General features: G+C 42.3%; 1 protein-coding gene across 2 annotated transcripts in view; it reads right to left on the bottom strand.

Moving 5' to 3' along the window:
• The window catches only part of brat1 (BRCA1-associated ATM activator 1), a 49197-nt gene that overhangs the window by 14049 nt on the left and 18844 nt on the right, over positions 1-16304 (bottom strand). The window contains exons 11-15 of one of the 2 annotated variants that reach the window (XM_070901219.1): positions 12790-12888; positions 11829-12007; positions 7403-7723; positions 6245-6270; positions 1432-1461 (exon numbers count right to left, since the gene is read on the bottom strand). In XM_070901219.1, the coding sequence (XP_070757320.1) occupies positions 1432-1461; positions 6245-6270; positions 7403-7723; positions 11829-12007; positions 12790-12888 (655 nt within the window). Of the gene's footprint in view, positions 1-1431; positions 1462-6244; positions 6271-6874; positions 7724-11828; positions 12008-12789; positions 12889-16304 lie in introns of those variants that run through there. The other variant, XM_070901218.1, reaches the window with a different exon arrangement.

Below are 16304 nucleotides of genomic sequence, written 5' to 3'. Positions count from 1 at the left end.
GCACTTGATGTGGTTCAGCAGATGTGATGGTGGATGACCTGTGTACCAGAGACGCTGAAATTTGTGCCCCTGGGACATGAGGGAGCAAAGATGGGGGCAAAACCAGAAAGAATGATCAGTAGGGCAGAGAGGAAAGGTTTTACTGGGGACAAGGGCACCAAAAGTGGAGGCGAACGATGGGTTGACCAGCTCAACAACTGCCAAAGTATTGTGGCCCAAGGCTAGGCAGTTGGCAGTTTGCAAGTCCAGTTGTAAATAATGTGGTGACGGGAGGATTATTTTCCAAGGGTGGTCAAAAGCAAGGGGAGTCGGGGGAAGTGGGTGGTGAGGGGTTGGAAGTGGTTTAGGCAGGCGGGGTAGCTTCAGTAAGTGACAAGGTGCTGCCACATGAGCCAAGTTTCAGTCAAAGCCATTATATCAATGCAATCGGCCACAATAACTTTGTGGATGACCAGGCTCGTGTTTGCAAGTTTCAGGGTGATAGTGGTTGCAACCGGCAGCAAGTTGGCTTCCTGACTTCTGACCCTCTTTGTAAAACTGTCAATAGAAAGACCACCTGACGTCACAAAGCCCTTTACAGCCAATGAAGTACTTTTTGGAATGTAGTCACTGTTGTAATATGGGAAACTCAGCAGTCAATTTGCACACGAGCAAGCTCCCAAAAACAGCAATGTAATAACAAAAACAGATTATCTGGTCATTATGTTGATTGAGGGATAAATTTTGGCCAGGCCACCAAGGATAACTCCCCTGTTCTTCTTGGAGAAAAAAACAGTCTATTGAATACAGGGATCACAGTCTAAGGATAAGGGGTAAGCCATTTAGGACCGAGATGAGGAGAAACTTCTTCACCCAGAGAGTGGTGAACCTGTTGAATTCTCTACCACAGAAAGTTGTTGAGGCCAATTCACTAAATATATTCAAAAAGGAGTTAGATGAAGTCCTTACTACTAGGGGGATCAAGGGGTATGGCGAGAAAGCAGGAATGGGGTACTGAAGTTGCATGTTCAGCCATGAACTCATTGAATGGCGGTGCAGGCTAGAAGGGCCGAATGGCTTACTCCTGCACCTATTTTCTATGTTTCTATGAAGAAAAGATTCGAGATGCTGGGATGTCTGGGGGTAAAATTCCTCTTGGGCTGTAGCAAAAAATGTGAGATACCAAATCAACGACTGATTGTACACACTGTCCAACATGGAAAAGGAAATCGGGCAGAGTGTAAAACGGGCTTTTGGTTCGTGATCATTGTTTTGCGCTAGTGCTCAAGAGGACTTGCACTCCTGTGAGTTAGGCATATTTGAGAGAGGTAAATAGCAGCTCCGTTCAGGAATGGGTTAAAAAATCTTTAAAAAACATATTAGTAAGAGTCTCCCCGCTTAAGGTAATTTCTCCATTATCCTGTTCTTCAGTCACCTCACGCTATTGAGGACAAGTTTCTCGCCCTTTGCCAATGTGACCGCCTCTGCTGCATCCCTCACTGCGGAAAAACAGCTGATATCAGAAATTCTGCGTCGCTGGAGACTTTGGGCATGAACCCAAGTCCTGCAGCACGACACTGTACGTTCCCTCTTCTGTATGCCGTATTAATTTACTTGCCACAAAATAATAAAATACTTACGTAATCAAGAAATATATTACTTAAAATTAAAATTTCAGGATTTTGAACTTTTGAGTAATGGATCTCAGCGAGGAATCCATTACTATAAGCATAAAAAAATACACAATTATCTTGGGGAATTCGTTGTTAGAACAAGTTCTCATTAAGAGCAAATTTGATACAGGCAATGTGTTTCTTTGGGAGGTGGAGTGCTCCTATTCATTTCCATGGCTCCAATTAAATCAACTACTTCAGATATACCCTTTTCTTCAGTTGGAATGCCTTAACAGTGGTCAAGTGTAACCTTATACCATGATTGAAAGTAATAAAAACCTCAGACTGGATTATACTAAAAATGTGAAAAGGAACAGATGTGCCATCTTACGTTGATAAAATACATCAGTCCCTAGGATTTTCTTCATCAGGTGACGAACTGGCAACCACTTTCGTTAATAAATCGTCATTTGGCTTCTAAACACTAATACATTGTGTTTTACAAATGACTACTAAAAAGTAAGTGGCTTAGCTCCAATGATCTAATGAATTTCTACGAGTGCTATTACTACATATAAATACCATTCAGAAATTGCATAGGTTAATGCTATCCAGATCACATTTTGCTTAAACATATATACGGTTATGCCATATGAAGAGTGTCTCATATCTAAAACCACTTGGAAAAATAAACACTTGAAAAGAATCATGACACAGTAATGTTTTTGTTTAAGTTATATCAGTAAGGGCATTGACACTCAGGAATTACTTGAATCAAAAAATTCTTCGAGGGGAGAGTAACACCATATGCAGCTGAAATGTGTATTGCTCTGGCTTAGTATTGTTTGTGTTAATTCAGCTCTCTCATATGATCAGGTTCATTAACTCTTTCCAGGCTGCTCTTCAGTGATGTCCTCAACCCTCACCATTAACAAGGATGCAAATACCAGTCCAGTCCTGGTTCACATACTAGATTTGTTGGCATGAAGAGTCTACAATGCCGACATGTGTCCAACATATAAAATTCTGATGGGATTGGACAGGTTAGATGCAGGAAGAATATTCCCGATGTTAGGGAAGTCCAGAACTAGGGGTCACAGTCTTAGGATAAGGGGTAAGCCATTTAGGACCATGAGGAGAAACTTCTTCAGAGAATTGTGAATCTGTGGAATTCTCTACCACAAAGTTGTTGAGGCCAGTTCGTTAGATATATTCAAAAGGGAGTTAGATATGGCCCTTACGGATAAAAGGATCAAGGGGTATGGAGAGAAAGCAGGAATGGGGTACTGAAGTTGTACGATCAGCCATGATCATATTGAATGGTGGTGCAGGCTCAAAGGACCGAATGGCCTGCTCCCGCACCTACTGTCTATGTTTCTATGAGTTGGAGCCAACAGGGACTATTGGAAAATGCAGTGTTATTACCTTTGCTTTTGACTCCTGGACACAACACAGGCAATCATTTTGAGCATTGTTACAGCCAATCTATTTCATTTATTGTGGCTAGGATTTCTGCCAATTTTCAATGCAGTTTGCATCTGTACCTGGAATTCAAATAGCTAGTCCCACTTCTTTCAAAAATACTTGCACCTTCTCACACCAAAATGTCTCAAAAGACTTCATGTAATGGATTACTTTTGAAGTGCAGTGACTTTTTATGTAGGCAAGCAAACTTCTTAAATCAAATCTTAAATGCTAGGATTAGGCACATTCGATGAAAATTAATTTATCTACCATTCACAGGGGGAATAAAAAAGCACTGGCATTTTTGTGAGCCTTAAAAATCAGAATGATGAAACAAAGCTGGATCAACCAGAGTGGTGACAGTACTGAAATACAGCCAGGCTCGAGGGTGAAATTCCCTTTACTAACCCATCAATAACGTTGTGGAAACACATAGCTTTGAAATGTGAAATTTCCAAAAGTGTTATTTCATTGATGGGTCACAAGAGGTGAACAGGCATTCTCACATTTTTCATTAAAAGCAGAATTTTAGCCACAAAGGTGGTAGAAATCAGAGCTAGCAATGAATCAGATCGCGCTGAAGCAGTAGATTCAAAATGGAGACATGCATCCGTTTTTTTAATTTAAAAATAAATCTGTTTTCAATTACCTCATAACTAACATTTTAAGATGTCCATTGAGCAATTAGAAACAGATGTTTAATTTAGAATACAATATATCTCAAGCAGTTGTGAAACTACATGAGTGTGAATAATATATATGACATTTTAATCTAAAAAATGTTGATGTTGGCGAATATAAAACCGGTTATGTACATGGGCCAGTTTTTCTGATACGCTTATTCTGTAATCAGACTCCCTTTCAAAAAGTTTACTGTGGGGCACAGAAAATTTTATATTTTGCACTAAGTGGAAATATCAAGCACTCTCAGGTCAGGAACTGAACTGGTTAGATCATATATAGGGCAACACTCCTGCTAACTGTTTTGGCTCCTGCCTGCACCTAGATACACTTTACAGAGACTTCATCAATCCTCTGGCTGCCCATTCAGCTTAAGTTTATTGGTGTGTAACCTTACAGTTCTGTGTGACCCTGAATAGAACCTTTTACCCCGCTTCACCTCGATCCCATTCTCCATGCTTTGGAATGTTTCCTGCTATGTCCCCAACTGTCCTGTATTGCTTTTTATCACTTCAGTTCCCACTACATGTCCCTATGCATGATTTCCCTGTACTATATATATATCCTCTTGATTCAGTCTCAAATTTTCTCTTGCATCGCCAGGGAGGTAACCTGCCTCTATTTAATGCTTTGCCTGGCCTTTATGGAAGATTAGGAATTTATGGGCACAAACCCACAGACACTAAATGCAAATTGTGGTGCAGAATACACAATTTTATTAAGAGATCAAGGGATCAATTACTTTTCAGAACTTCAAAAGAAAAATCTGACAAATAATGTATACCTGAATAAAATTATGATTAATTTTAAAACTTTTCAATTTAAAACTGTGCCGTCTGGAGAAACAAAAAATGAATGAATTAGCTGTAACAAGATCTGCTCTGATCCCAGTGTGGTAGATGAACTTTTTAAAGCCACACGGCATTAATACAGTGAATCCCTACCTTGGCTGCGAGACACTCAAATGAATGTAGCAGGGGTTTGAGAGCGCCTGAATGGAAAAATAGGTAAATATTTTCAGGATTTCAGATTGTTTTTTTTTTAAATGTAAGACATTTCCTGTATACGGTTCGGGAAAATGCCAATGCAGTTATGGTAAAACCTTTTAAAGTGGTTTTCAGATCCACATATAGGGCTCAATTTTGGCCCAGCCCATTTTTTGCCGCACTTATCGGAGATGCGCCGCTTTTCTCCAATCAGAAGTGAAGCGAAAAATGTCCTTCTCACTTTGGCCGCTGTCCAGCCTCCTCCCTATGGTTGCGCAGCGCGGCTAGTCGAGTCGGGGGTGGAGCCAGCGTCCTGTGCCGAAAACAATGTCAGGACGTCTGCACGTGTGCAGTGGAGTGTCCGCACATGCACAGTAGCTCCTTGCTCCCAGCATCTCCGTATCTTGCTGCAGTCGGTGTGTGGGACCCGATGCGGCCAAATGTTGTGAGTAGGGGTATGGAGCGACAATTGCACGGACTGCTTAGTTCCATTTGGTTGGAAAATGCCTATTTATGGACTTACATTGCTTATTGGGGAGTTGTGTGTGCATTAACAGGTGATGCAGTCAGTTTAAGTAGCATGTTTCTTTCGATACCCACGTTGAAAAGCCTTAACCCTACTTTGGTAAATGCATCGATTTGAAGCTTTAATCACTTTAATCTTAGAAATTCCACCGAGGGGCCACTCGGCCACGGCTAGGGACGGGCGGGCAGCAGAACTGATAGAAATCATCCAGGCAGGAGCACTATCAGTTCTGCTGCCCGCCCGCCCCAGGCCGAGTGGCCTCCCGCACCGGCCGGCCTGCTGCCTTCCCAGGCCGAGTTTTACGCTGAAGGTAGGAATTACTTCAATTTTTAAAAATTTGTTATTGAATTCTTAGAAGTTTTTGTTTCCAAGGTTTGGTGGTTTGTAACGCTTGGTGCTTTAGGTGCAGGTCCTCTCTGCTTCCCGCCCCTATCCCAGGGCGAATGGCCTCCGATGTACCTACCTGAGCCGATTTCTTTAACTCTCCGCAAGGGTTTTCTGAAGTGGCCTAAGTAGATTTGGAGTAACTATTAGCTGGCCAAAGTTGCCTCAATGGGCAGAAATGGTGTAGGTGGCTGGTACCGCCCCCTTTTGAGAAAAAAAAACGAAACTAAAAAAATCGTAACTAACTCAGTTACACTGGTGCAAATTGATTTTGGAAAATGGGGATTTTTAAGTTACGTCAGAAAAACCAAGTTACTTCAAACAAAAATGGAGCAACTCCTGGCCAAAATTGAGCCCATAAACACCGAGGTAGAGTTTCCGCTATGTTGCCCTGGCTTTACTAGTGCAGTTCAGCTGATATTGGCCAAACCAGCATAAAAGATCGAGGAATTTCAAGCGCAAGTTACATCCAGCGCAAATCGAATGTCCACGATCTTTTACGTTAATTGAAAAGACATTGCACTGGAAGCCGGCACCATCCACAAGACTGGCCACGCCCCGATCAAATTAACGAGTATGGCGAGTTGCTGCCAATTGTGCCCGTTTGCAACCTTTCGAGGAGGCTCTTCAAATGAAGCTTTATAAAAAAAAAGTCAAAGGCACAAGTAGGCAACTTTTTAAAAAAAGCTTTTAAATATAAAAAAAATATTTAATTTACCAAGGAACGGACTAGTGAAATTAGTAAATGGATCTGTATAGTTTTTTTAAAAAAAGTCATTTTTCGTTATTTAAAATCAGGTTACTCACAGGTTGTGGACTGGACATTCTTATTAAAATGCTTACTTTTTTAATGATACAATTGCCGGCTGTATTAATTACATTGTACCAGGTTACTACTCTTAAATACATCAAGGATAAAAAAACAATTACATTCTAAAGTGCTGCCTGATTATGCTGGTTCATGGAAGATTTTACCTTTGTGATTAAACAAATGAGTTTAAGTGGAAACTTGAACCGTGACTTCACTTCGGAAAACTACTGTGGTGAAATTTCGAGCACAATTTGACACAGATTGCCGATTCCGCCCAAAGTCGAAACTCTAGCCCACTGCTACGTTCGAGCTGTTGGTGTTGAAGTTCCAAGTCTAGTGCTATCTTGCACAGACAGATAAAACACACTAGTGTATTTGGCCATGTGTATTTCAGGCAAAAAAATTAAATATTACAACCACCACAGAGAAGGTTAGAAAAAGGTGTCTATTTAATTTCGATTGACTAAACACGAATAGTCAGGTTCTTGTCCTGATTTCACTTTCATTATAATAAAGCTTTGTTTGTACAAATGTTTTGTGGGCATCATCCACTTCCATTTAAAGACAACGACATAGCCCACGACAACAAACATTAGTAACAGTCTGCACCACTGTCGTCGGCGTTTTCGGCTGCTGCCAGTATATCTTGTAGCAGAGATCGGAGACTGCTCTCAATGTGATCGCTGCTACGTTCGAGCTGTTGGTGTTGGAGTTCCAAGTCTAGTGCTATCATAACCTCTATGGTGTCATTCACATTTTGCAAATTCAAGTTATTGTGGGAAAGCCAATTACTGAAACTTTCTCTGTTTGGTTTGTGTTTATCTGATTTGTTGTGAATTTCTATGTTGTCTTCGCTTGAAGCAATCTTTTTTATTTTCAGAAGTATCTCGCATGCTTTCTGAGCCACTGGTCTATCACAGTCCCACAAAGCATGGAATAAGGTATTAAAGATTCCAACATCACAGAGCTTCTGCAGAAAGACCTTCACTTGTGCAGAACGTGTGTTATTTGACAACACAACTGCATATGGACTTGTGGATAAGTTGGATGTTAACTGATCGATGAAAACTTCTGCCAGTTCCAGAGTATGAACTTTGACCTCCCAATCCAAATCATAGCTTCCTATCTTTAAAATCACAGGGACCAAATTCTCCAATTCACATGAACTGAGCATGTGGCTATTTTTCAGCCAATCAGAAAACACTTTAACCACAGCCCTCCTGGGAAAGCCCTCCGTATCCTGGTTCAAAATGTCCATCAAAGAGGAGAGAATATTTCCCTAGAAGGCAAAATATAGACTGTGAGAATATAATTGATTACATTTATTTATTTGTTCTTAAAGTTCCCTGTGCCAAGCATCAACACAATATTTGGAATTGTATAAATGAGAAGTAAACCCCTTCATGCAAACATCTAACTTAAAAGTACTCCAGGATGCAAATGGCCTGTATCTAATTCAATTGATTTATTATTTATAAGTGAATACAACTTTTATTTATACTTCATTTTTATTTTATGAATACTTATAATACTTCAAAGTAAAACATACTGGCTCCAACTGTATTTTCTAAAGTATGTGGTTTATATCCCTCCTAAATGTGACAAAGGTAAACTATCCCTCCTCATTTTTCTGGACCTGTTTGCAGCCTTTGACACAGTTGACCACTCCATCCTCCTCCAACGCCTCTCCACCAATGTCTAGCTGGGTGGGACTGCACTCGCCTGGTTCCATTCTTATCCATCTAATCGTAACCAGAAAATCTCCAGCAATGGCTTCTCTTCCCACTGCCGCATCGTTACCTCTGGTTTCCCCCAAGGATCTGTCCTTGGTCCCTTCTTATCTCTCATCTCTATGCTGCCCCCTGGCGATATCATCCAAAAACAGTGTCAGTTTCCACACTTACGCTGACGACACCCAGCTCTATCTCTCCACCACTTCTGTCGACCCCTGCTTGATCTCTAAATTGTCAGATTGTTTGTTCGATGTCCAGTACTGGTTGAGCAGAAATTTTCTCCAATTGGGAAGACCGAAGCCATTATCTTTGGTCCCCGCCACAAACTACGTTCCCTAACCACTAACTCCATCCCTCTCCTTAGCATCAATCTGAGGGTGAACAAGACTGTTTGCAACCTAGGTGTCATATTTGACCCTGAAATGAGTTTCCAGCCACATATCCACGGCATAACTAAAACAGCCTTTTTCCACCTCCATAACATTGCCCGCCTCTGCCCCTGCCTCAGCTCTTCCGCTGCTGAAACCCTCATTCATGCCTTTGTTACCTGTAGACTTGACTACTGCAACTCACTCCTGGCCGGCCTCCCACATTCCACACTACGTAAACATGAGGTCATCCAACTCGGCAGCCCGTGTCTTAACCCGCACCAAGTCAAGATCACCCAACACCCTTGTGCTTTCTGACCTAATTGGCTCCCAGTTAAACAACGCCTCGATTTCAAAGTTCTCACCCTTGTTTACAAATCACTCCATGGCCTTGCCCCTCCCTATCTCTAATCTTTTTCAGTCTCACAACCCCACAAGGTGCGTGTCCTCAAATTCTGGCCTCTTGAACGTCCCTCATTATAACTGTTCAACTATTGGCGACCATGCCTTAAGCTCTGGAACTCCTCCCTAAACCTCTCCGCATTTCTAGCTCTCTTTCGTCCTTTAAGACGCTCCTTAAAACCTACCTCTTTAAACAAGGTTTTGATCATCTGCCTTAATTTCTTCTGTGACTCGGTGTCAAATTTATCTGTTTGTCTGTAACACTATTGTGAAGCGCCTTGGGACATTTTACTACGTTAAAGGCGCTATATAAATAAAAGTTATTATTTATTAGTAAAGTGATGGGGCATATTGAAATAGGTTGAATGAAACAGAGGACTGAAATAAGTCATGCAAAGTAATTCCCATCATATCTCCCACATCATTACTGGATGCTAGGGTTGCATCTGGCATTGGTATGGGTGGCACTCAATCCATTTTAAATACCCCTAAAAACCTATGGAACTGAACAAAGTGATCGACTGCACAGGTGCAAAAATTAATAAAAATTCAAAATCCGAGGTATTCCTCAGCTAATCTCTGGCCCCCAACACCATGTGAGCCCTCTGGTCAAGACCAGAAAGCCACCCAAAAAATGTCCATGAAACAGGAAAATCAGCTGGGGTAAGCAGTGCATCTTTATGTTGGGAAGATGTCCCAATTCGGCTAAAGCAGAGTAACTAGGCCCATATATTCACATGGTCGTAAGCCTGTACAGGTTTTTGGCTACCAATGCACTACATTTCTCCAGTCTAGCACCTTTAAAGCTGTGCAAAGTTCAAACAAGAAATTATTAAAGCTCTAAAGTAGCAGTTTCTAAATGTTTTACAGAACACACACGACCCAAGGAGAATACCTATTTTAATGCAATTGGTTAAGCTTTTACAGGAAAAAGGTTGCATAAAACACCTCCATTACACTGAAGTTCAGAAAATAATAAACTCAGCATCCATCACAGGAAGGGCAACTTCTTCCAACATAATGCAGCTATCATCATAGGCAGTCCCTCAGAATCGAGGAAGACTTGCTTCCACTCCTGAAGTGAGTTCTTTGGTGGCTGAATAGTCCAATACGAGAGCCACAGACTCTGTCACAGGTGGGACAGATAGTCGCTGAGGGAAGGAATGGGTGGGACTGGTTTGCCGCACACTCTTTCCGCTGCCTGTGCTTGGCATTGAGACTCGAGGTACTCAGTACCCTCCCGGATGCACTTTCTCCACTTAGGGCAGTCTTTGGCCAGGGACTCCCAGGTGCCGGTGGGGGTGTCACACTTTATCAGGGAGGCTTTGAGGGTGTCCTTGTAACGTTTCCGCTGCCCACCTTTGGCTCGTTTGCCGTGAAGGAGCTCCGCGTAGAACACTTGCTTTGGGAGTCTCGTGTCTGGCATGCGAACTGTGTGGCCTACCCAGCGAAGCTGAACAAGTGTGGTCATTGCTTCAATGCTGAGGATGTTAGCCTGGATGAGGACGCTGATGTTGGTGCACCTATCATCCCAGAGGATTTGTAGGATCTTGCGGAGACATCGTTGGTGATATTTCTCCAGCGACTTGAGGTGTCTATTGTACATGGTCCATGTCTCTAAGCCAGGAGGGCGGGTATTACTAATGCAGCTATGGCTCTGCTGACTGATCACCTTTACTTGTCCTACTGTTTTTTTTTAGTCTCATGAATGTATGTTTTCTAAAACCACTACTTTCACTTGACATTGTTTAATATAGTCCACGTGACATCTTCACTGAGGATTTCAACCCAATGTTTGGAAGACCATGTGGGGGTGCATGTGGAAACCTCTACAAATATCAATATTTTAGTTTCAAAATATTCAGGTAAGCAAAGCTTTTGATTGTAGGTTTTAAAAACAAATATATTCTAAGATAATGTTATACAAAGGCCTTATCATCAAGTATTCCTTCCACTGAAATATATAGCATCAATTTTAAAAAAAACTCATCATTACTAGCCTACCAAAGGAGCACAGTCTGTGCTGTGTTTCTGCAGCAAAACACATTTGCTCGACTAGAATTAGCTTCCATCATCACTCATAACTCAACACAGTTTGTTGTTTTCAGGGGAGTATTGGAGGAGAGAGAGGATGAAGATACTAAGCAAGCAATTATAATGTTTCAGCTTCAGAAACAAGGTAACGTTAGAAACCAGCCCCAAGTGGCAAGTTAAAAATGAATAAATATGGATGCATTTGTAGTAGAATATTTTTTAAATGCGTCACTGCAAAAGCAAATTCTAGGTTTAAGGTAATTGCATTTAATATCTATTTTCCAATTTATGCGACAGTTCTAGAAACAGAATTTAAAAGTGTTCACAGCTAATTTTCCTTAATTACTTGATGGTGGCGATTAACTGGTTTGGAGAGATCATTAACCATCTTTTATCAGTAGGTGGAGAGTAAACTATTGGAACTGCCATATTAGACCTATCTACTGTATTGTGGTCTAGGTGAAATATGCTGTACGAGACTGTATATGATACAGATAATTCCTGGATTGCCAACATTACAATTCATTCTAAAGGTACAGCGCATGAATCCACTATACTGTGGAATAAAGCGAGGCAGGCTCATCCCTTCCATCTCTCATGTAGTGAGCTCTCAGTCTCAGCAAGATCAGTAAGAGAAAGCAGAGGCAAAGTCCTTCAGAGATAGGTTAAAATTGGATTGCAAGCCAATTTCAGTGCTTTGCATGTATACTGATGGCTACACTAAGCTGAAATAGTTTTGGTTTCAAATCCTCTTGGTATTGTGGGAGAGAAAGAGTAGCTGAAGTGGAATTGTATGTCTTATAAAAATGAAGGCAGATATAAAATGCATTAAAAAAAACGAACCCACCTTCATCGCTGTGGCACTCTTCTCATTTGGCAACATTTGCCAGTTATGAGAGAGGTAGTTCATCTTTCCCAGTGCAGTAACGGCACTTGCTCGAACGTAACTTTCAGGGTCCGAGAGCAGCTCCAAAAGAAGAGGAGAAATTCCACAGGAACCAATTAACAGACAGAAACTCTCAATTTCTGAAAGAAATATAGCAAGCCAACATTGAAATCTAATTACAGTAAATTTGATACAAATGAGCAAATCTTAGTACTGATAACATAAGTCCGAGTACAGGTTGAACTTCCCTTATCCTGTTCTGGATAAGGGATTTTGCCGGACGAGGGGTGGTCACGTTAAATTGGATGGTACAGGTACTGAGCAAGGGGCTGGCTGGCTTGGGGCTGGGAGTGCGGCAGAGAGATCATGGGGGGAGGGGGAGGGGGGGGCGGGGGCGGTGGATCGCGGGGTCAGGCCAGCGATTGTGGGAGTCGGCAGCGAGGAAGGACTTCAATTTGTTCATGTCAGAGTTCCGCACATGTGCCACCCGGTGGCCGGGAATGGTTCCGGACGAGGGGTGGTTCCGGATAAGGGAGTTTCAACCTGTACGAGCAATTGTTTTGTCCATTCTGACTTATTACAAGTCCGAGCATTTCAGTGTATTCCGCGATACTTCAGTAACCACTTCAACTTTATAATCAAGAAAGTGTATGAATGAATTGTGTATTGCACCAAGGTAACTAATCTCCAATCATCCTTACAGGTTACAGTAAAATGTGAAGTCAGATGACAGATTCCAATTGTGTAAGGATCTCACCAAGAGGACCTTCTTAGTCATACAAGTAGCAATCACTGCATCAACCATCCCCTTGGACTTGACTGCTATGCTAACTGGCTGCTCTACCATTTATTGTTGTGTACTATTGTTAGGTTTATATTACTTCTATCTGAAAATATGCCCCATTAGTGAAACTGCTTATACCTTTAAACTGGAAGCACAGTTGGCCAAAGAACTCTAGTGTGGAGTCTCGAATCTCCCAATGAACATCAAATAGTCGCTTCTTCATTACTGATATGAAGTCTGAGGATATAGTGAGAGAGATCAGCATTAATTCCAGACCCATCCGGATATGTATCTAATACAAACCACCAATTTCAATGCAGTTGAAGACTGCAATAACAGTTCTATACCAAATACGAGGCAATGTTCCTGTACCTCCATAAAATACCTGGCGGGGGGGGGGGGGGGGGGCGGTGGGCGGGGAGAGAAAGAGCAAGAATTAAACTGAAAATACTTGTATCTATATTAGTATTCCCCTTTAAACTTTCAAAAAATCTCAAATGTTTTATGAATTCTCAATTTTAGATATATTATATGCACATAAAATGCATGTCTATTTTGAACTAACTATGACAATGCAAAGTAATTGAATACTTTTGGTATAAGGCAAAACTTAGCACAATTTTTCAAGGGCTGAATTTAGAATAAAACAATACAGTTCTCACTAAAAACATTGTTTTAAAGTGTCTGATAGAGAGGTCGCTTCTGTATTTGACTAACGTCTAATCGTGCAAGGGAAAGTTTGCAGGAGAAATGCTTATTTAGAGAGAGACAGAACTACACAGCCCATGTATATACAAGACTAAAAATAGAAATATTTTTACAGTTTAAGTCAGCACACAAAAATATTCTTAATATAATCAGTTCTACAGTAATCAATTCTTTTCATAACTAGTGTCACAAACCAATGCTTAAGGATGCATAAATATACTCAAATATTGTGCCCTACTTGCCTAATATCGAAAGGCACAATTGAAGAAATCAGGGATGACTTTCTTGACCTGTACCCCCAGGAAACACATATTTCCCCAGGCACAAAAGTCAGGAAAAGGGAACGTAGACGTAGTCCTGTTTCACAAGATCTCCACCTCCTTTTACGTTAACCCAGGATTTCTAGGGCTTCTGAATGGGATGGAGTAGAGGTGGGATTATGCTAGCAGTAGGTGTAGGCCAAAGGCAGAATGCAAACGAAGAGGTAGGCATTCCGGTCTACTGCCTCATTTTCCTAGAACTCCGATTGCTGGGAAACCTGACGCTATGGCCTGTCCACGAATCCTAACTAACTGGAGGATCTATGGTGTTCCAGAGGGCAGACTGAAGACAGGCAGTTAAGTTGTTTTGGTTACGCGACAACCCCCACCCCTGGAAGAATTGAGTCACTTGGGACTTTCTGGCTGTTGGTCTCCATCAGCAGTCAGAAAGTTCCTTTAGGTGCATTGCTCCAATTCAGTACTAGGACAGGGAGGGTGCCAGGAAAATCAGCCTCATTATCTTCAGTGAAAATTCAATAAAAAAATTTTAAGTTATTGAGATAACAAGTTAATGCACAAGTACAAACACAAGGCCCATTATACTGGCTGTACCTTGTATAACCGGAATTTCAAATAATGATCAGAGTACACTACCCAGCACATTTTGGAAATCCAAATCACAACCTGGAAAGTTATTGAGGCAACGTATTTAAAACAGAACCAAGTGCTGAATAGTAAGAAGGAAATTATGAAGTTTGATTAAAAGCTGGTAGTTCTATAGAGATAAATTTAGTCTTTACATGTGCTTCTAGTACAGCTCTGTATTGTAATTATGTTTCATATCAGATGACTTGAAACAATAATACCAAAGCAAAACACACTGCGGATGCTGGAATCTGGAATAAAAACAGAAAATGCTGGAAATCTCAGCAGGGTCAGGCAGAGAGGAAGCAGAGTTAACATTTCGGGTCAATGACCCTTCGTCAGAACTGGAGAGTGTTCGGAAAGAACCGATTCTTAACAAGCACTGAAAGGGAGAGGGGAAGAAAGAACAAAAGGGAAGGTTTGTGATAGGTTGGAAGACAGGAGAGATTAGAGACAAAGGGATGATGACCCAAATTCAAATGGTAATGCCAGGAGTTAGAAAAACAATAGTCAAGATAGGGTGTGATTGGCGGGATAATGACCACTGCCATTAGAAACAAGGAGAGAAAAACAAAGATGTTCTGAGGGGGAAAGGGGTGGTGGGGGGGGGGGAGCGGAAGGAAGCCAAAGACTGGCATCGGTTACTGCTCTCTTCAGCAGCACCGACTCACTCTCTGAGCTATCCTGGTCCGCAGTTCCATTTCATCCTTCGCCTCATCCGCCGCTTTAATCAAAAACTTTTTCCCTTCCTTTCAGGTGTCAAGGATCATAAACTTCAACAACTTTTGGACACCAACATCCCTCTGGCATCTTCTTCCCCCACACTTCCCTCTGATCCCATCCCTTCTTCCAATCTCACCTCCTGCCATGTTTTCACTATGCCCTCTGACCTTCCCCTCTCTGACCCCGAATGATCAGTCCTCAGCAAAGGCCTGAGCTTCATCCCCTTACACCCCCACCTCAATGAATTGAGTTTGGCACGATGCTGAGCTCTTTTTCCACTGCCTTTGCCTCCGTGCCCACTTCTGTGGCTAGGAGTCTTCCCCCTGCACAGCTGACCCTTTCTCCCGTTTTCAGAATTCTCGCTCTACCTGGACCCCTCCCTCTGGCCTCTTACCCTCTCTAGACCTCTTCATTGCAAACTGCCGACGGGACATCGGCCGTCTCAATTTCTCTGCTTCCCTCACTCACTCCAACCTACCCCCCTCTGAACTTGCAGCACTCCGCTTGCTGAGATTCAACCCCAACTTTGTCATCAAACCTGCTGACAAGGGTGGCGCTGTTGTTGTTTGGCGAACCGACCTCTACCTTGCAGAGGCTGATCGGCACCTTCTCCTACCTCCCCCTGGACCATGACTCCACCACTGAACATCAAGCCATCATTTCCCAGACCGTCACTGACCTTCCCTCCATAACTACAAACCTTATAGTTCCCCAACCCCGTACAGCCCGCTTCTACCTCCTTCCCAAGATCCACAAACAGGACTACCATGGTAGACCCATCATTTCAGCCTGTTCTTGCCCCACAGAACATATTTCTTCCTATCTCGACTATTTTTTTCTCTCCTTGTCCACTCTCTTACCACCTACATCCATGACTCCTCCAACGCCCTCCGTCGCTTTAACAGTTTCTCGGCCCCAACCGTCTCCTTTTCACCATAGATGTCCAATCCCTCTACACTTTCATCCCCCACCAGGATGGCCTGAGGGCGCTCCACTTCTTCCTCGAGCAGAGGCCCAAAGTCCTCATCCACCACCCTCCTCCGCCTGGCTGAACTTGTTCTCACATTGAACAACTTCTCCTTTAACTCCACTCACTTCCTCCAAATTAAAGGTATTGCTATGGGAACCCGCATGGCCATGCCTGCCTTTTCGGGGGATATTCTTTGTTCCAGTCCTACTCTGGTCCCCTCCCTCACCTCTTTTTCCTGTACATTGATGACTATCGATGCAGTTTCCTGTTCTCGCTCTGAACTAGAAAATTTCATTCACTTCGCATCCAATTTCCACCCTTCCCTCACCTTCACATGGTCCATCTCC

This window comes from Pristiophorus japonicus, chromosome 15 (genome assembly GCF_044704955.1).
Source record: "Pristiophorus japonicus isolate sPriJap1 chromosome 15, sPriJap1.hap1, whole genome shotgun sequence".
NCBI lineage: Eukaryota > Metazoa > Chordata > Chondrichthyes > Pristiophoridae > Pristiophorus > Pristiophorus japonicus.
This window is presented reverse-complemented; position numbering and strand designations above follow the sequence as displayed.